Source organism: Pelobates fuscus, chromosome 6, assembly GCF_036172605.1.
Source record: "Pelobates fuscus isolate aPelFus1 chromosome 6, aPelFus1.pri, whole genome shotgun sequence".
Lineage (NCBI taxonomy): Eukaryota > Metazoa > Chordata > Amphibia > Anura > Pelobatidae > Pelobates > Pelobates fuscus.
Window position 1 is genome coordinate 103,841,761 of NC_086322.1, and position 22,650 is coordinate 103,864,410.

The 22,650-nt window shown below is 41.2% G+C and overlaps 1 protein-coding gene across 1 annotated transcript in view; it reads right to left on the bottom strand.

Annotated features, from left to right (window-relative positions):
- STOX2 (storkhead box 2) overlaps positions 1 to 18,715 on the bottom strand; it is a 192,972-nt gene extending 174,257 nt beyond the window's left edge. Inside the window, exon 1 of the mRNA XM_063458132.1 lies at positions 18,226 to 18,715. Coding sequence (XP_063314202.1) covers positions 18,226 to 18,562 — 337 coding nt within the window. The 5' untranslated portion in view covers positions 18,563 to 18,715. The remainder of the gene's footprint in view (positions 1 to 18,225) is intronic.
- Positions 18,716 to 22,650: the final 3,935 nt, after the last annotated feature.

A 22,650-nucleotide genomic window follows, 5' to 3' on the forward strand; every position in this document is an offset into this window, starting at 1 on the left:
ACAATCACTTTGAATTCCCAATTTAGGTAATCACCCTGCTTAGGCTATTTTTTCTTTGGACATGTCAATGTATATTTATAGGTTTAAAGCATGCACAATATTCTCCTTAGAACATGCATAAAGAAGATGGCAGTACTATACCCATAGGTATTAAGAAGACAAAAAGAACTGTAAAGTTGATAAAGAATCTAAAGCATTTGAGGAAGGATCTTTAATTTTCTACTTCTACCCATGCTGCACCTAATATTTACAAATAGGCACGGTAGGACTTACTGATCTTCATTTGCAATTTAAAGCTACTGTAGAAGAATTATAGAAAGTACTCTGCCAATAGTTTAACCCAGATATTGGGTTCCTCCCAACTTTGTTCCTCTCCATGCTGCAATATGAAGAAGGATCAGCCATTTAGCAGGCTGCCCCAGCTTCAGGGATAATCTATTATGGAACAGTTTAAGCCCTGAAGTTAAGAAGGTGCCCTGACACTTCTAACAAATTAAAATGAACTTAGAGAGATTAGTTAGTGAAACGTGACTGGTGTAATGGGGACACCTGCTGCAAATTAAAGTAGTATAACCACTACAGCATGCTTTTGAACTTCCATTAACTTTCCTGCTCTGCAGCACCCTGTTGTAGCTATGGTGCTCGGAGTGTCCCTTTGAGTTTTTAATCCAAACCCATGATGACATATATTGCATACAGGGGGACAAGTCAGAAAACAGACTAAGCAATTTAATAGGGGTTGGTCTGCCTCTTTGTTCTATACATCATTACAAACTATTAAAATACACATTTTTATTGTACTTACTGGTGAGCGCATTTTCTTTTACGAAGACACTATTTTTCCTGGTTAGTTTAACTATGTGATTCTGAGGAATGGAACCTCTCTGGTAGCTGCACGCATGTAAAAGGGTCAGGAACATTCTACATTTAATTTTGTAATCGATATTGGAGTCCTTCTTTTGTTTTCGTGATTTTCTCTTGACTTAATGAATGAACTATCAGAGTGCCAGAGTCGAGTCCAACGCATTGCATGACATGCATTATACTCATAAATGGCATTCAAACGGTTAATGAATTAAATCTGCCTTTTAAGTAAGAAGTGTGTTTGTTTTAGCAGCAATCTCATCTCAGAAGAATGGCACCACAAAGTTATGAATTAACTTTCACATGACCTCTGAATGTCTACCAGTGTGCTTTCAGATGAAGTCCAGTGTTTAGGTAAACCTCCTTAACCAATAATTCCATGTTTAAATATATCAAGAACAAAGCCCTCTCCCATGTAGTGTGAAAACAGAGGAAGCAGAGGCAGTTATACTAGTCGCAAAATAATGTCATAAAAAGATCTATACCTGACATATATTGATTATGAATACACACAGCTTAAGAAAGCAAAAGGCAACAGAACAAATGTTTTCACTTTGATGTGAATATTGATATATATGAAGGTATATAGAGGGACACTAGGCACTTGGATCACTTCATCTCATTGAAGTGGTCTGAGTGCAATGTTACTGTCCACATTGCAGTACAAAGACTACCTCTAGTGGCCGTCTACCAGACAACCACTAGAGGCACTTCCTGGAATTTTTACGGAACGACGCTGGACATCCTCATGTTTTGCATCAGGACATCCAGCGTCAGAACCCCTGTCTCCCTCCACAGGAAAGCATTGTGGCAATTTTCCTGTTGGGAAAGCCTGATACGAGAGCTTTGCTCGCTGCATATACACGTTAGGACCCTCAGAGGCTGACATCGGAGGAGGCGGAGAGCGACACAGCTCAGAGTCCTTCTGTATTGAGTCGGATAAGTGAATAAAGGATTGTTCAACCCTTTACAACGCTGCAGGGTTAGGGGGTTACTTTTAGTGCTAGGAATACATCTTTTATTGCAAATTGTAAATTAGGAACGAATTGATAGAGTTGAAAAAAAATAATAATTCTGATTAACACAAAAGGTCCAGTGTGGGATGATGCATAGCAACTGTAATAAGTTGTAGTAACTTAAGGCTTTACTGAATAGGTTTATTTAGATCACGAGGGTCAAAACCGCATACAAAGTTTCGTCCAACAAGCCTTAATCGGATTTTATTATATACACACACACGATTAGGGCCTGTTGACTAAAATGTTGTATGTCATTTTGTCTTTGGTGACCTAAATAAACCTCTCATGTGCTGCTTATTTTGAGAACCCTATATAATCCATGAATACACAGTTGTATTTTGGGGTTTAAGGACCCCTCTATATGGTGCTCCAGTTTGGCATTTTTCTAACTTATAATCAATGTTCCTGCGTGCAATATCATTCAACTATTTTCTGTAGGAGCTGCTATGATCTTGCTCGCCTCGTCTCCATCGTTCCAATGCTGCTATGATCTTGCTCGCCTCGTCTCCATCGTTCCAATGCTGCTATGATCTTGCTCGCCTCGTCTCCATCGTTCCAATGCTGCTATGATCTTGCTCGCCTCGTCTCCATCGTTCCAATGCTGCTATGATCTTGCTCGCCTCGTCTCCATCGTTCCAATGCTGCTATGATCTTGCTCGCCTCGTCTCCATCGTTCCAATGCTGCTATGATCTTGCTCGCCTCGTCTCCATCGTTCCAATGCTGCTTTGATCTTACTCGCCTCGTCTCCAGCGTTCCAATGCTGCTTTGATCTTACTCGCCTCGTCTCGAGCGTTCCAATGCTGCTTTGATCTTACTCGCCTCGTCTCCAGCATTCCAATGCTGCTATGATCTTGCTCGCCTCGTCTCCAGCGTTCCAATGCTGCTATGATCTTGCTCGCCTCGTCTCCAGCGTTCCAATGCTGCTATGATCTTGCTCGCCTCGTCTCCATCGTTCCAATGCTGCTATGATCTTGCTCGCCTCGTCTCCAGCGTTCCAATGCTGCTATGATCTTGCTCGCCTCGTCTCCATCGTTCCAATGCTGCTTTGATCTTACTCGCCTCGTCTCCAGCGTTCCAATGCTGCTATGATCTTACTCGCCTCGTCTCGTGTTCCAATGCTGCTATGATCTTACTCGCCTCGTCTCCAGCGTTCCAATGCTGCTATGATCTTGCTCGCCTCGTCTCCAGCGTTCCAATGCTGCTATGATCTTGCTCGCCTCGTCTCCAGCGTTCCAATGCTGCTATGATCTTGCTCGCCTCGTCTCCAGCGTTCCAATGCTGCTATGATCTTGCTCGCCTCGTCTCCAGCGTTCCAATGCTGCTATGATCTTACTGGCCTCGTCTCCAGTGTTCCAATGCTGCTATGATTGCACTTCTGAGGGTATTACACTCATAACATTTATCACATTTCCTCCATGTTCGGGTATTTTTTTCCCCAAATGCTAACACTTTGGCTTCACTAATTATTATTATTGCCATTTATATAGCGCCAACAGATTCCATAGCGCTTTACAATATTATGAGAGGGGATTTAACTACAATTACGGGAAAAATAGGTTGAAGAGGACCCTGCTCAGGCCATAAGCTTTCCTAAAGAGATGGGTTTTAAGGCACTTCTTAAAAGATGCAAGACTAGGGGAGAGTCTGATGGCGGTAGGCAGGCTATTCCATAGGAAGGGAGACCGCAGCGGGAGAAGAGGCCTCTAGAGACACCAAGGGCCCAACACCAGCAAACAACGCAGTCCACGCTAAGATCTAACCCACCGCCAGGCCACCCTTATACACGGCCCAGATAAACCACCACAAACGAGCCACACAGAAGGGGCCCCTACGCAGCGAAACAAAGATCGTGGCGCAAGCAGCGGCGCCCCAATCCTCGCCCACTGGTGAGTCGCTTGAAACCATAACAGAGACTCACCCCCCGGGCCGCAACTGCTGGAAGCAGAGTAATAAGCCACATCGCTACTATGCACTCTCCCCTCTCTTCCCACTGTGGAGGAACGACACGGCCGCAATGCGGAGGGCACGCCATCAGGAGCCTAACACACAACCCTCCAGCCCTAGACCCGACACAGACCATGTCGGATTTAAGATCAAGACACCAGAGGCCCTGCAGTGGCTGCACCAGGTTCCCGGATCCTGCGACCAGAGGACTGTCAAATCTCGCTATTTGCCCGCTCATTGCGCCAGCAGCAGACCTCAGAGCTGCGGGACTGCAGAGCCCCTTTGGAAGGCATCGGCTGAATGAACTCTCGGACCCAACAGGGATCACAGGGAGAGCACCGCAAGTTGAAACCCCTATCTGCTCATGTTTAGTTTATTACCCTGTGGGGACTTTCTGGGGACTATTACCTAACTTTGGTTCTTTTACTGCAAAAGCCTCACTAAACAAACACATGTAGTCAGCTACTCATCCAAGTTCACCCAGGTTAGTCACACATCTGACTAGCTGATACCTTGTTGTTTCAGGCACATTTAATTTACATGTGGCTTCTCCCCCATGCATAACTTGCAGTTTGGCCCATCTTGCCATAGACCTAAGCCTATAATAACCTGTCTTATGCAAATCCCCCTATTAATATCAGCACATGAACGCAAGTTACTCTAGCTTAAATTAACCCCCAGTGGCTCATACCCTAATGCCTAGTTAGCTTCTACACAGCATTATACCCATTTGGCCAGATAGCACAGCGAGGCTATTCACTGAACCAAGCAAGATTTGGCCATGAGACCCTTTATTATTTTTTACTTAAATTACTGTTAAAGAATATTGTTAAGATCTAGCATGTTTACACACTGTGCGCCCAGCATAGAATTTCACTTAGCTGCCTTTGGGGTACCTCACAACCGACTGTTAAAAGCTTATGCACTACAAAAATAAAGAATTTAAAAAATTAAAAAAAATACCGAACAAAGTTTTAAAAGATAAAATAACTATTAAAAAGGAAGGGAGATAAAAGCTAAGAGTGAATGTAAACAGGTTATAATGTATCTAGGCAATCCTGAAAGGAACCATATTGCGGTTACAAAGGTCCTAAGATGCCAATCCACTGGCTATCTAAGAATAAACACTCAGACTGTCAACTCTTTGTGAAATGCTTTAAGTACAGTGTTTTTTTCCCTCTCTACTGGTTCATTCTGCCATAGTCAGGACATCCAGAATGTCATGTATTCATCCGCACATTAAAATGTGGTTAATGGCATTTACTGTCCTGACAGGAAAGGGTGTGCCGAGCAGAAATCATGCACATGGACACCTGGTAATTACTTTTGGGGTCATGACCACTCAAATCCACAGGAGGGTTTGTGCTGAGCAGCAAGCACGGAGATGGAAAACTGGTAATTGCTTTTGGGGTCAAAGCAAGTTACAGCAAATCGGATCCACAGATGGGGTATTTAAACCCAATTCTCCTTTTGCTCATTGCCCTGTCGTGGTTTCATCTTGATGGTAATCCGAGAGTGCGTTCCTGATCTTGATTTTCTGGTATTTGACTTTGGCTTCTTTTTGACTTCCCAGAATTCTGGTATCCTTGACTTTTGCTGTCCCTCATCGTTGTGTCTCATTCTGTGTTCCTGACCTCGGCAAGTATTTTGACTATTCTTGGAGACATTAAGTCCCGCCATTCTAAGGTCCCGTTATACTTTATCCTTCTTCCTAGGTTTGACACAGTACTGCGTGCTGGATCAACTTGTAATCCTGACACAGAATCGGTAAACTAGATCAGTCTGCTTGATTTCTAAAGACAAAAATGTATTACTTAATAATACAAATTCCAAATTAAGGTGTTCACGCACACACAGTATATATAAAGCAGATATGATTCTTCTAGACTTCGGTGTTTATACTATACACATATCAAAACATAGATTTTGAAAAGGCTGAGCAATACAAGTAGCAGGCACCAGTGCCATAAAAAGGATGTGTTTAGACACAGTTTTGGCATATCTGGTTATATTCATCAATGGAATCACAATAACACTGCACCGGCAAACAGGGGCACACTGCAGATCCAAAACCTGACTTCAGGAGGTTCACTGATGGAGGTACAGGTAGACTAAAAAAAAAAAAAAAAAAAAGGCACATTCGTCCACACAAACCAGATATGCCCACTTATAAGCATGCATATGACAAATATGGCCAGATTCATTCACATATACCTACTACAGCCACATATAGATATATCTAACAATGCAGATACACAATCATACACAGAACATGACATCAGACATTTGGGGACATAGTAGATGTGATCAATTAGCCCCTGTTGACAGACATAAATAACCATGGCTTCTTAGGGGGAGCTCCCCCACACCCCACAGAACTGCCACTCCACACTGAAATATTAATAGGAATTAAATACCTCCAACCACAATGCAAACAAAAGCCGTTCAGATTCATAGGGGTTTACTTGTTATTTGAAAGAAGGTACCTCATTCTCCTTAAAAGGTACTACAGTGTAGTGGTGCAGGAGATAAATAAAAATTGTATATCTCACTGCAAAAGGATAACAAAGTATACCACATTACAATTTTAGTTTTTAAAATTAACTATGCCATTCCCCATTAAATATGAACGGGTTTCTTCTTTGAACAGGAAAAGAACGCAGTTACAACAAAAGCAATTAGATCACATGTTTATTACATGTCTGCTACTATTGACCAACACATGCAGGTCCATACTGGTATCCATTATGATTCTTCTGGCTGAAGGGTGGGAAAGGCTATATTCAGGTTAAATAGGAAGCAGAAATATATTGGAACATTGAATTAAAAAAGATAGATGTAACCCATTCCCTACGGAGTTGTTTTTTTGTTTTGTTTTTGTTAAAGAAAAGCAATGACAAACCTATTAGGGATAGAAAACATTAAAGGAACACTATAGGGTCAGGAAGACAAACATGTATTCCTGACCCTATAGTGTTAAAACCACCATCTAACCCCCCTGGGCTCCTCATGCCTCCCTAAATATAGCAAAATCTTACTTGTATTCAAGTCTGAAGCTGTAGCTCTGCATGCTGTTTGCCTCAGAATAACACAATCTCACTGACACACAAACAAGCTTATTGGTACACACACAAATTTAGTACAGACAAACTCTGACATGCAAGCTCACTGTCACACACACATGCTCACTGACACACACACATGCTTCCAACGGACAAGCCCACTGACACACACACACAAGCTCACTCACTAGCAGCCACACATGCAAGCAGGCACACACACACACACACACACACACACATGCTCACTAGCAGCCACACACACAAGCTCACTCACTAGCAGCCACACACACACGCTCACTCACTAGCAGGCACACACACACACGCTCACTCACTAGCAGGCACACACACACACACGCTCACTCACTAGCAGGCACACACACAGAAGCTCACTCACTAGCAGGCACACACACACACACACACACACACACACAAAAGCTCACTCACTAGCAGGCACACATACACACACACACACATGCTCACTCACTAGCCGCCAGCAGCCTGATTATGGCCGCACCAGCCCCCAGTTCCTCCCTCTTCACTCCCCTTGGACTGACACGGGCTGGAACAGTCCGAGGGGGAAATTCTTAAAAAGACATTAGCCTAATGATTTGGGCTGTCTGCCCGGCCCCAGGTTCCTGCGGCCCACCGGAAAATTTCCCGGTATCCTGGTGGGCCAGTCCGGCCCTTGACACAATACTTAAATATCCATCCACAATTCTAAGTCAACGATATATCAACTATAGAGTTCTCAATAATGCTTTGCAACTTCTTTACTACATATTTACAGCCTGTAAGTGCTCTACAACTGGACTGTAATGCCATCAATCTTTTTAACCTGCATCTACGACTGGAGAAACCAGAACAACCATATTTATTTACATAACTAGCCACAGGCGTTATCAATGAGTAAATATAGACTAAGCACTTAATTTACAATCACATCATGAAATGACACTATAAATATGGACGGAATGTCTATACAAAATAACAACACTTTCTCTAAATTACACAAATATGTAAAATATTTATATATCCACTGTGTTCCTGTAGCAGTGTAACATTTGTTTAAAAAGAAATACAATATAAAATGCAAGGTTTCTATCCTAAAATTATATTAAAATACCTTATTAATATCACAATATATAATAATATCACAATTAAAGGGATATTATAGTCACAAGAACAACTGCATCTTAATGTAGTTATTTTGGTGAGTCTAGTCACCCCTGCAGGATTTTTAATGCAAGCACCATCTTGTCAGAGAAAATGCAGTGTTTACATTGCTGCCTAAGAATACCACCAGTGGCAGTCACTCAGAGAGCTTCCAAGGGCTCTCTGCAGCACTGACGTTCAGCGTCTCTCATAGAGATGCATTGATGCTTCGACTCCTGCCCACCTCCTTGGCGGAGATCACCACAATTGACAGTCTCAGCCAATTCAATGCTTTCCTATTGGAAAGCATTAAATTGCCTTAGATAGTCAATTCTGATGATGTCAGCCAAGAAGTCAAGGTGGGGGCGAGACCAGCGCACCCACACAACGCTGGAAATGTGAGCTTTCTAGTTATTTAAGGGGGAGGTGGGTGAAGGGGGGGGGGGGTAAGGAGTGGTTTAAATAGTGTTTTTATACCTATAGGATCAAACACAATACACATTTGTGTTTGTGAGCCTATAGTGTTCCTTTAAAGCTTGCAAATAATGATCTTATGGTATAATATATCTAATTTCCGATGCAGTTATCCTGCGATGTCATCGCAGGGTGTCTGTCCATATGCTGTTGGACTACAACTCCCAAACAGCTCGAGAATGTAATATGAACTAGAGAAATAATTTCAAGGTTACTATTATACACAATGCTAGTCCCACAGTGTGCCCTATAAGGATGTCAGCCTTCAAAAGTACCTTCAAGTTATGACTGATATTTCTCTGTTGAAAATACTCTTAATGTAATACACATTTCTTGTCCCGATGTAACCTGTACACAGCTACATACTTATATCTTGATAATTACTCATTGTATGTTGAGATTTCCTTCATTGTAACCTATCATGCTTTCGAAGGAGCACTATCACCCTGCCCAACAATGTATACATACCACACCATGGGCTGCTATATGAAAAGGTCACAGCTCAAGCAAAAAAAAAAAAAATTGCCTCTAAGCTTCTTGAGTGGCATGTACACACCTGCCTCACTAATTTTCTCAACTCTCACTCTCTTTTTTACCTTTTGCAATAAAAAGATTTGCACTCTGCTTAAGTTGTTTTAACAAAAATGACCAATGCTTTAATCACAGTTATTCCAGCTAATCCTGCTCATTCTACTTGACCTTTCTGGACCACACACACACACACACCTTTTCAAATCCCGCACAATCATGGTATTTTTCATTTTTTTCTTATTTCTCCCAATGCTCATCCAGCATCTGCTCTTTATTTGCAGCACTATCTCCTCCTAATTGAGCAGTTTTAGTTACAGTGCCCAACGTGTCATTCTTTGTCACTCTGGAGTCCAGTACCGCCTTTAAGATGATGATACTCGTGTCATGTAGATGCCTCATCACACTTCATTCCTTCCCTTCTAGATGGTGCTACTAAATGTCTATCTGTATACAGGCATCATTCAGATATCATATCCTTATTTGTTACTCCTTACTCGCCTCAATTCTTTTTCAAACCTACTGAAGAAAAAAGGTGCACAGGAAAGGGTAACAGAAAAATTGATTACAGTAAATAAATGAAACAAAATAAAGAAGGTAATTCCTGTAGCCCTTAGGCTGGAAGTGATAACAAATTTCCTCCTTGACAACCAAAGAGATAGGACAAAGAGAATGAAGGTGAAAGGTAGGTGCATTGAAGGCTCCTTAACTGCTCCATGTAGTTGTAGAGATGTTCAATTATCTATACATGGGTAACCAATGTAAATAAGTTAAAAGTACCCCTCGGAATAATCAATACTTTAGGGGGAAGGGGTTGGTGACTCCGCAGGCTTTGAACCGTCCCACCGGCCCCCTGCTCATAGCATCAGCATTTCCACATAGCAGGATACGTTGGGTGTTACACACATGAAGCTGAGAAACAAGTTTGTGCAAGTAAATCAGATTACACTTCCTATAATTCCTATCTCATCTTTCATCAAGCTTCCTAACCAAATCTCCATGCGGAGAACCAATTTCAAAACTAAGGAATTATAGGAACACTGCACAGATTTGCAAAATGAGTTGGATAATTCACTCTACTTCACTTAGCAGAGGTAAGTTGGTGATATTCTCCCCCCCCCCCCCCATTTGTTGCTTATAAAATATTTTACGATAAAGTATACTTTGAGATTTTTCTCATTCTCACATATATCTGGGAGAAATAGTATACAATATTCCACACTATAGCAAAAATTTGTATTTTTTCTATGTTGTTTTAAATTTATTCTGCACAATGGAACCATCAAGTACAGATTCTAAGTGGGAGTAAAATCATACGAAAACACGGCCAGCTTTTAGAGATGATAAATACAGAAAGCTTGTACAGAACCTATTAAACTGTCCATGCGGAGTGATTTATTGTAGGAGGGGCTGGTCAAAGCACCAGCATTTCCAAATATCCATTGTTGAATGCATGGTGTAGAGACCTAGGAAACTACAAATCTGATATTTTACCACTGGGTTATGCATGACATACTTTGTAGATTCTACTAAGGATTGCTAATAAATTAATCATTTGGAATGCTGAAGTGTAGCACTTTTACCAAAAGAAAAATTAACATGAAAGGCTAGTTAGTTGCTCCAGCATGTCAGGATCTGTTACATAGATTATGTCACTCTTAAAGATAGGGAGGGTCCTTTATTAGACAATGGGAGGGTTTTTTCTATACAAGTCAAGATTTAATAAAATATAATCTAAACACGTTATCACCACAACACAATGATTCACAAACAAAGAATATGTCATACACATTACAAGCACATTAGAGAAATTTATCACCTAAACCTTACTTGAAAAAGAAAAAAAAAAAAAAAAGAATAAAAGATACTAATTTTGAAAACACACTTTTTTTCTAGTGATAGTCCAAACCATTGCAGTGTTGGAGAAAAACTCAAATTACGCTATAAATTTGAAATTCACAACATTTAACGTGTTATTGCCTAATCCGGACAGATACAAATGCAGAAACAAATGGGCAAGTTTACCCTGATTAAGCAAATCATTTGTGCTGGATAGTTGGATAAATCATTCCCTTTAGAAGACAGACAAATGATTTATAAAGTAAAGGATTTACTTCCCAGGACACAGGAAATAAAACACCAGTTTACAAATAAAACACATATTGTAAACTGATGTTTCAAATACATGAACTGTAATAGCATACAAAATATAAATACATATTTTGATATTAAGTATTATATTTACAGAAATATCTACAATATCCATGAACTGGAAGTGGTCATAAATGGATAGGAAAATTTTGAAATTTAGGCTGAAATAGAGTTGGATATAATCTTGTGTTTGGCTGAACTTGAAATTGTTTATCCCAACTTGGCAAATTAGACATACATTTTGCAAATCCTCATATTCTACGATTGTCTATCCACCTCTAATTAACACGTAAAAAGTTGAACTTCCTATTACGAATTAGCGTGTGTACTGCATTTACATACAGAGTCAGGTTACCAGCAGTCACATTGAAATGTTAAAAGTACACAGATTTTCTGTGAATTTAGGTTCCATAGACTACCAGCCCTAACATCTGCAACTCTTCTTTTGAAAACAAATTTGATGGTGGCCTTATTCTGCATGGGGTGTAAAAAACAAATAACAGGGCATGCACTGAGCCCAGCAGCTCATGCTCTAACTAGCATTTTATTTCAAACTAGAAAGCTACAATTTCTGGAGAAATTGTGTGAAGTGTTCTTGCCTCCACCAGTAGTCTACAACTGGAGTGGGCGGAGTAACTATTATTTATTTATATAGCACATTTAATTGCAATGTTGTTGCCCAAGGTGCTTCACAGGTACATTAAAACATACATTTATAAAAACATTAGCAGGTGAACAAAAGGCCCTGTCTAAGACATCACTTGCTGCTCCAGACTGGCACAGGCCAAAGTATTTTGGCGGTTGCCATCTTCAAACGGTCGTATTCTAAAAACTATAAATCCTACAGTGAAGAGCTTTATAGTGTGAGAATCACAAGACACAGACCTACATTTTGATGTATAGTATGTCTCTGAGATATTAACAATGAAGGCACAGTCGCAGTTTAGAAATTGCCCTTCAAATGTGAGCTTTGCAGAGTGGAGTTTCAATGAATGTCAATGGACTGCGTGAGTTGCAAACAAATGGTCATGTTGTGAAAACTATAAGGACTATGTCTTAGCTGTGGACATTTTTAGTGGCAGCAGGGATAGCTGAACGTTTTGATATAAGATTTGTGTAGGTGGTCCTGAAAATGAGGGAGTGGTGGCAGTTTAGAAATCATGTCCTGATTTTTCAGCTTTTGCCAGCTCCCACTCTAGCTTTGCCATTCATTCCTATGGGACAAATTTCGCCACAAGAACGACGATATTCCGTGAACCATTCGGCGAAACGTTCCACAAAGTAATAGCAATCCGATCGGGAACAATCTTCACGTTTTGGTAAATTTTTGTCTATGTAGTGTAAAAACTGTGGGAGGAGTTAGGGTGGCAAATTTGGCTATAATAAGAATAATAAGAACTAGAAAAGCTACAATTTCTGGGGAAATTGTGTGAAGTGTTCTTGCCTCCATCAGTAGTCTACAACTGGAGTGGGCGGAGTAACTGTTATCATTTATATAGCACATTTAATTGCAACGTTGTTGCACAGTTACATTAAAACATACATTTATAAAAACATTAGCAGGTGTACAAAAGGGTTTGTCTATGACATCACTTGCTGCTGCAGCCTGGCACAGGTCAGAGTATTTTGGCGGTTGCCATCTTCAAACGGTCGTATTTTAAAAAACTATAAATCCTACAGCGAAGAGCTTTATATTGTGAGAATCACAAGACCCAGGCCTACATTTTGATGTATAGTATGTCTGTGAGATATTAACAATGAAGGCACAGTCGCAGTTTAGAAGTTGCCCTTTATATGTGAGCTTTGCAGAGTGGAGTCTCAATGAATGTCAATGGATGGCGTGAGTTGTAAACAAATGGTCATATTAGGAAAACTATCAGGACTATGGCTTAGCTGTGGACATTTTTAGTGGCAGCAGGGATAGCTGAACGTTTTGATATAAGATTTGTGTAGGTGGGCCTGAAAATGAGGGAGTGGTGGCAGTTTAGAAATCATGTCCTGATTTTTCAGCTTTTGCGAGCTCCCACTCTAGCTTTGCCATTCATTCCTATGGGACAAATTTCGCCACAAGAACGACGATATTCCGAGAACCATTCGGAGAAACGTTCCACAAAGTAATAGCAATCCGATCGGGAACAATCTGCACGTTTTGGTATATTTTTGTCAATGTAGTGTAAAAACTGTGGGAGGAGTTAGGGTGGCAAATTTGGCTATAATAATATATATGTGAGATAACATTAAGTGGTCTTGCTAGGCAAGAACACTTAATAATTATAATAATAATATATATGTGAGATAACATTAAGTGGTCTTGCTATGCAAGAATACTTAAATAGTGGAAGATGCAGGAGACCCCACAGCTGCACTCATCTATTAGAGAATAATGGTGCTGAGATCTGATGTCATGTAACTGCACCCTGTGTCTGTAATGTTGAGAAACTACAGGAAAAAACAAGTACAAGCTGGGTAGGTCACCAGGAATCCCTATTGTTAAGTATAAATCAAATCACATACATATATATATATTTTTTAAATTCTTTATTTTGTCGTGCACGAAATATACAAAGAGACAAGCAATGCCACAACAGCTATTGCCGGTTCGTAATTCAACATTTAAAGACAGTTGTTTGGCATGTCAGAACATTGCACATTTTATGATATAAAGAAATTTCAACTATGGTTAATCCAACACGTCTGTTATAAGGTAAGGCAGACGAGGTCCTGAATCAGGTTTACAGACTGACTTGGTTAGGTGCTTTTGTCATCAGCTGAATTATCTGAGGCACAACTTGTTTGCATGAGTTACAAATAAAAAAGAAACCGCTAGGCATAACATTGCTAACAGATATCGAGAACCTGCTAGGGTCTCTATGCGCTTTAGCTGATATAAGAAAAACATATCTTGCTAGCAAGACTTAACCGGCTATTTCTGCATAATGTTAAAGTAGTGGAACATGCTTATGCAGGGTGTGTCAGTGGATGGGTGAGTATTCTAAGCGTGGAACCTGGGTACATATCTTGGCAGTTCCGTGATGGGGGACATAACTGAATTGCACATGTTTGGTAAATTCAACTTGAAACGTATAAACAAAAGCAGGTTCAGACGTCACAAAAAAAACAAACATACATAAATCAAACAGTACTGGAGAATAAAGTGGGGTTTCCCTACGGTTATATGTGTAGGCAGGTCAGTCGCAGCTCTCAGACATTGAACAGAGAACTTAATTGTGCTGTACTGTACTATACAGTGTGGGAGGTTAGGTAAAATTAGTTTGCAGGCCCTCCTGCTGTCAGGTAAGGTCTGTCATGGTAAAAGTAGAAAATCACCAGAAAAGAGTATGCTTCCTTTCTGATAAAATAGGAAGGTTATATAGTGGTCTCACAAAGAGGCATGTAACTTCTCAAATCCCAGTAAATTAACCCCCACCTTAGGTTAAAACGAGTACTAAAACGAATATAGATAGCAAAGGTCTGTCTCTATTGGTCAGTACCCCAGTGCTGCAAGGCAGGTTTGTGTCTAGAGGTGTGTGGAGGTGCATATGTTGGGCGATCTGGCATGTGTGTGTGGTCAGTTGTGCGGTAGCGTCAATATTTGTGTCCCCCGGCAGCTCCTCGAATGTTGTGCGTCCATGACCGGTCGTTTGTGTGATGAGTGTGCTTAAGTGGGGTATATCTCGTCACCGCTGGTAGGTGTTAGGGGGGTGGTAACACCACTAAACAGCCCTTCATGTATGGATGAGTCTGTCTACGGGTCTCGTGAGGCCAGGAGGGGTCACGTCCCCGTTGTGCCCCATGGGGGGCACCACCTGGTAAGTCAAGTTTATACATGCCAAGTCCAGGGATAGATCGGGATGCCTTGTAGGCGTCACAGGGACATCTGATGGGGTTTCTTTCCAGCAGCTTCTCAGGATTGTATAGTCCTTGGTATGATGCGGGTATTAGGTGGTGACCGCAGCGTAGGATACAGGAGTTGAGCCTCTGGGGACAAACGGGTTGATTTTTGCCGGGTCCCAATTATGCTCCGATGTGGTCGCGTGAAGGAGTCGTTCCTGGGTGAGCGAGTCCTGTGGGATGTCCAGAGTCCGTAGGAGGTCTGATGCTTCTTGGATATTGTGGATCAGATGGGAGTCCTTTCCGTGCTGTACACTGAGAGTCCGGGGGTTCCGCCATCTGTAGCTGATTCCATTTTGTTGGAGTAGAGAGGTGAGTGGTTTAAGCGACCTGCGCCATGCTAGGGTGTCGTTTGAAAGATCAGCAAAGAAGGTCAGTCCCCTGCTTTCGAACTGCAGTAGGGATTTGCCCCGGAGGGCCATGAGAATCATTGATTTGTCTCTTCCAGTACGGAATGTGATTATGGTGTCTCATGTGGCTGAAGGCGGTGCCCTGGGGGATTTAGGGATCCGAAACAGGTCTGCAGGGGTGATGGCTTCAGACTGTTCGCGGGGCAATATAGCCACAATTATGCGCTGTATGACGTGCGGCAGTTTGGATTCCAATATCTCGTCTGGGAGCCCCCTAATTTTCAAGTTTAGCCTTCTCCTGGCGTCCTCTTGAGCCGCGAAGCGGCGTTCATATAGCTGGTTCTGCCCCTGTAAGTCCTGTACCGCCTTTTGTAAGGACACTAGGTCCTGTTGGTGGCTTTGTGAGGATGCCTCCAGTGTGCTGATGCGGCCTGTAAGGCCCTGTAGTTCTCCCCTGAGGGCATGTACATCTGTCAAGATATTCTTTTGGAGATCCGCCAGTAGAGCTTTCATAACCCCTGTGGTTACCAGTTCAGCGTCAGTTCCCATCTTATGAGGCCTTGGCTTCTGTGGCATGGCTGGGGCTGTGAGGTAGTCGTCATCGGCGTCTCCGGAGAGATCATCCGAAAAATCGGAACAGCCGCCGTGGAGGGCCGCCATGGTAGGCTCCGTCGTGCCTCGTGCTTGTCTCCACATATCGCCGATCGTCAGCCCGGAGGTAGGCTTGTCTGGCCCCGGCTTTTTATTTTTCTTGCCCATATTGTCTTGGGGTGTCCTCTGCAGTCTTATGGGGGTCAGTGGTTAGTTTTGGTGGAGTTTAATCCGTTTTTCGTTGTGCTATGTCCGGAGCTCAAGGTCCCTGCGACCGCTTTCCTTGGCAGTTCGGCTCCGCCCTCACATACATATATTTAAACGGTTATTCACCAAATGTTAAGTTTGAGAATTCACCAGGGAAATGCAAATATTAGGCAAAAATATGGGAATTGGAAAAATTCTTCAAATCTCCACTTCAGCTATTTTTACCTTAAGGGACATTCTGGAACCCTAAAGCACTTCAGTTTGCTGTGTTAAGAGTTTGGCCTTTCTTTTCATTTTACAAAAAGTGTAGATTTCAATAGAAAATTCACAATTTTACAAATTCAGCTGGATACATGCTCAGGCTGTCAGACAACCGGTCCTGTTACTTCCTAGTTATGTTAGTACAGTGGAGCTAAATTCAAGAGGCAGCAATTGATTGGACAGCAACAGGAAGTCTAGGCTTGGTTAGAAGGAGAGATCTTACTACGGCTTCAGACCATTTAGACATGCCCCAATGAAAATAAAAATGCACAATTAAAAGTGTGTTTTAGTTGGGGCATATCTACTAAACTGGTGTTATTTTAGGAAGTGGAGTGTCCCTTTAAATTTGCAATTTTTTGGTAAATTTCAAATTGGTTTCACAAATAATCCTGTTTGTTTCAAATTATTGTTTTCACGGATGGCCATATTATTCTGTAATACATTCCATTTTGGTTTCTGCACATTTTAAAAGGATTTTTTTTTCCTTTACAGAGTTCTGACTCTTACACTCAATTAAAGCAATATATTTTATAATGCACATCTATCATTTCTACCAATACATTTTACTCATATGGACTCATGAAATATATATATCAATAATTTTCACATTTGAGTTGATTCTTTAATTTTACGTTTTGTTACCAACACATAGTAGGTACATGTCATGACTGGGGACAATAAACTGTAATTGCACTATTTTATACTGTACATAGAGTCACCAACAATAAAGAAAAAAATACAACAATAGTAAAACGTGAATGACTAAATAAATAAAATCTCATAGCTACTAATAATTAATTGCCTTTTGGTACAAGCTCAAAACGAAGCATTTACTCAGCACGTAATTTGCAGTGTGACAATTCAATACAGACCAAACAATGCTGTCTCTATAAAACAAGTACCTTGCTGTCATTAACCTATTATTCACTGACAGATAACAGCTATACTACTGCCAAAACCAAGAACAATGAAGGTCCCTCTGTTTGAAATTTGAAACAAGAACCTTGCATTGCACATACTATCATATTTCAAACAACTCTCTGCACTTTCATAATTGCAAATTTCTTTGAGAAGCTATTTAAAAAGGTGTTAAATATATAATTAGTTATTAAATGAATAGGACAAATCTTTCCATAATTCCACACATTAGATAGCAGTGTATTATAATATAGCATACCTACCCCCCACCCAGTGAATACACACCAAGGGGCATGGAGTCACCGGAATGTCTACTAAGTGGGAATGAGAGTCCATTCATTCCCTAACTCCATTGCCTTTCTTTTTGTTTGTAAAATAATGACAAGTAATATCGGCCTTGGTCAAGCAACTTATAAAAAAGTAAACACAAACAAAACAGAAGAGGTCAATAGATAAACTTACTCAAAACATTGAACATGCTTCCATAGCAATTCTATACATCCAACTATGTATAGATTCCAGTGCAATTTTAATTCACTTTTTATTAACCCTGCATATGCCAGGGTGGATGGCAATCCAGCTAATGACACCACAGCACACAGTAACATTGCACATCAATCACGTGATACTTCTGGAGCAGAATGAGCTGCTGGGTTTCAAACCACTCACATTCTTAAATAAACAACAAAACAAAAAAGGAAAGCATAAAAAAAATAAATGCATGAAACGATTTCACCCCAGCAGACAGTTAGGAAAATGGCAGGCTGAATGGGCACAGAGGCTGGCATTGCTGGTACCAGTAAGGGACTTACCCAAGTACTTGATGTCAAATCCAGGTGGTGGTCTCAGAGACCTTCTGACCCAGCCTTCCCTCAGAACCCCTAGGTGCTCCTCCTTGCCCTGGATCAGCAAGACATGTTCATCGATCCAGCCCAGAAACAAGGTCTCTGATATGGCATCTGTGACCTTCTTGTTCCAGAAATGCTGCATATTCTCAGCTTTGAAGTCTGCAAAGATCTCATAACCGACATGGTGCCTCTGCAGTTTGTCCTCACTGAGGAGCAGCCTCTCTGAGGCACCCGAGTTGCTGAGCACCACAGCCAGGGAATGGGGGGCAATCTGCAGGAGTTTATCCATGCCCTGTGCCATCACCTGCCCAGGCTGGAGGGAGGGGAAGTTTGCTGGGTGGCTGGAGACTACTGCTGTCTACAGATCCATTTCACATGTGCAGAGTGTGGGAGGTCTGGTAACTACAGCAAGCTCTGAGCAGGGAAGGATCCAGCAACAGATAGAGTAAATAATCCTCAGAGAGACTTTCTTTGGGGCTGTTAGCTCTCCATGTCCACATGGAGAATACATTAGGAACTAGCCTGGTGCCTGTGTCATTCCTGCCTCAGCCCCCAGTGACTTCCCCAGGAATTTACAGGTGGGTAATAAATGTTTGATTTACTACTACTGCCCCTCCCTCCCCGAGTCTGTCAGATCCTGGAGCTAAACATGCTCTCTGGAGCCCCCTGCTGAATGTAACCCTCTCCGTGTTCCAAGACACAACGCAACGTTCCAAGTTCACATTAAAAGCCAGGACAGGATGCACAAAGTATAGGGAGTGACTACAAGAGCATATTATTGTACATTATAGCTCTTACATCAAACAACGCTGATGGTATGTTATTGGCCCATTGTAAACATATACTAGTAGGTTACATAACGCTTAACCTGTCATTAAAGTAAATTAATGGATTGGACAATGAGCTGTTTAACAGCCCAAATAACCATTACATTTTTATTATTATTATTAGTATTATTATGAAGTTGCCGACACATAAAACAGAAGTGTACAATTTATGGGACAAATAATGTATTACAATTTATACAAAATAGATCAATAGTGATGCACTCCGGCACAATTAGTCAGATTATTAGAGAGCATACACTCCGGAAAAAAATAATGGTAAAAATTAACTGATGTCTGGAGAAGGCATTATAAATGATAAAGTTCTTTCAATTTAAAAAAATAATACCGTGACCATAGAATTTATTCAAAATTTGGAATGCTTACGTAGCACATACATAAAACTATGAAAAAACAGGTATTTTGTGCATAAATTGCAGATGTCTTTACACAGTTTTAATGTATGCTAATTCATTATTTTGTTCATGCTAGAAATGGTGGAGGGTTAAATAGTTTTTAAATGTGCATAGAATCTAATCAATATTATGCAGATAATATGAATACTTAGCAATATATAAGGTAGGAACATTTTTAAAAAACAAAAACTTTTTTGTCCTCCATTGTACAATAGCAACATAAGAAATTAAGAATCATATATGCCAAAAATACCCGAAAGTTATATGAAGAACAAATAAAAACAAATAAATATAATGGAAAAAAATTGTTTTGCCATTTAGTTTTCTTTTTATATCAATATATTATTATAAAAGCATTATATCCTAAATCCAGTTAGATTTAGCGGACTCAATTTTTTTAAACTAAAGGAACACTCCAGGCACCCAGACTACTTCTGCCCATTGGAGTGGTCTGGGTGCCAACTCCCACTAACCTTAACCCTGCAACTGTAATTATTGCAGTTTTTATAAACTGCAATAATTACTTTGCAGGGTTAAGTCCTACCCTAGTGGGTGTTTACACTAGACAGCCACTAGAGGGCACTTCCGGGATCATAGCACAGATTATCTGTGCTATAGCGTCGCTGGACGTCCTCACGCTATGTGAGGACCTCCAGCGTCACTAAAATCCCCATAGGAAAGCATTGAAAAGCATTTCCAATGCTTTCCTATGGAGAGGTCTAATGCGCATGCGCGGCTGAGGAGGGGGAGGAGGGGAGGAGCGGCGGTGGAGGAAGAAGCAGCGACGTGGGACATGTCGCTGCCTCTGGTAAGTGACTGAAGGGGTTTTCACCCCTTCAGCAATCGGGGATGGGAGGTGGGAGGGAGAGGTGACCTGCAGTGCCAGGAAAATGAATTGTTTTCCTGGCACTGGAGAGTCCCTTTAAAATGCAAATAAACTTATTTGTAATCCAGTGCTGTGAGAAGCTAGTCATTGAAGCCTGATATATCTATAGTGATGTCATAAAGTCTGATGACTTCTGTCCAAATCAATCGTTATGCGGACACATAGTGCATATGCGGCAATCGCCGCAGTCCTCCAATCAAAGTTCCTCTGTAGGTGGTTCCTCATGGTCTAAATAATAAAATATATCAACAATCTTAATTCTAAAAAAGAGAAAATGGCAAATGTGGTATAACAATCACTATAGAAACAGACAGAATACTCCCTCTCATTGCTCCAAATCCAACACTTTGCCCATGCTGAGAGTGCTTAAAAAACAGGGTAACATCTAAGGGAGATGTAATCAAGAGAACTTCCCATATGCTGGGGAACAACAACTGATGGAGTTAGAAAAATAGTTTTTTTTTTTCCTCAGGAATAGCCCTAGAACACATAATCCTCTAACTTGGAAGCTTCTAAATGTGTCCCTGGTAGATTGATGACAAGAAACATTTCTCAGTATAAGCAACATTGGCATATTTTTTTTAAAACTAACTTCACTCTGTAAATTTTTTTTAACTCATTTTTTTCATTGGAGCTTCTGCACATAACCAAGAATAAGAGGAATATTTCACGGATTTGGGTGCTGATATTACTGTATTCACCATCACCTGATTGTGGATATTATAGGAAGCACCTATTCCAAGCACCTATTCTCTTTGTGCACCCAAAATATAGGAGATTTTCTATGCTGATATTAAAATGGTGGCCACATCTGATGGCAGATACACCTCCTCTTAGGAGGCCATGACTCAGCCCCTGGCAGCTTATATGCCTGGTCTCCAAATAAAGACTTCACTAAACTCCTCAGCTAATGGAGATATTAAATCTCTTTTCAGGACATAAAACAACTAATGGTGGCAGATGTGGGGACAGGTGTGGCATATTAAAATGCTGAATAGAATGCCTCACCCAGTGCAACACATCTCCTTCGCATAGAGTTGATCAGGTTGTTAATTGTGGCCTGTGGAATGTTGGTCCACTCCTCTTCAATGGCTGTGCGAAGTTGCTGGATATTGGCAGGACCTGGAACACGCTGTCGTATAGGCCGATCCAGAGCATCCCAAACATGCTCAATGGGTGACATGTCTGGTGAGTTTGCTAGCCATGCAAGAACTGGGATGTTTTAATCTTCCAGGAATTGTGTACAGATCTTTGCAACATGGGGACGTGCATTATCATGCTGCAATATGAGGTGATGGTCGTGGATGAATGGCACAACAATGGGCCTCAGGATATCGGCACGGTATCTCTGTGCATTCAAAATGCCATCAATAAAATGCCCCTGTGTTCGTAAGATTTACTTACCTCACCTGTCCCCCACAGTTGTCACAATCCTCTTCAGTCTGGTCCTCCAGGCGCTTTGGCTGCCAAGAGTTGACATCATGCGTGTGTGAGTGCAGCACTAAGGTCTGTGGAGGATCCTGCAGGATTCTCCATAAAAATATATTTTCCCCCCTACAGCTGTCACTGGTGATGGCTGGGAAAAATGACAAGCTTGGCAAAAGGTAGCTCTGCCCTTTATCGAAATGAGGAAAATTACTGAGACACAGTCAATCTGAATATTTAATAAAGATTCAATCTTTATGAAATACTAATTTTTGATAAGTGTGTGACAGAGCTGCTTTAATACTTGTAGGAGTTTGTTGTGTGACGAAAGCAACTTTGCCAGTCTTTTGCCATTTGACTATGGCCCCTTTAATTTATTTTGCCTGAGAGACCCTAATTGTGCCTTTTGGGACTTTAAACATTGGTTCTTTGAACTCCCGAACAGTCAAAGTTGCCGCCATTCGACATTTGAACACGTGGTGGCGGCCAACTTGTTCGCATGGACTAAAACAATAAATAGACTTCTGAGGGACTTAGCCGCGAATGCCCTGGAACTATTTTCAGCATGAAAACCTTGCGGTTTCCCGGTCAGTCCTTCAGCGACCATTAGCCGCAAATCTATGGAACTGTTTTGGGCATGAAATCCTTGGTTCGCCTGAGCAAAAATATGACTTCCATAAAATGTCTGAACACCTGATCTGATCTGGGTAATTTTTGGATATGTTGTTCACCAAGATCAGAGCTATCAGGGGATGTAAGATGGGGATATGTTATGTTTTGGGATACTTATGGTACTTTATAAAAATGTGTGTTTTTTCTGCCTGGGGATAACTAAGTT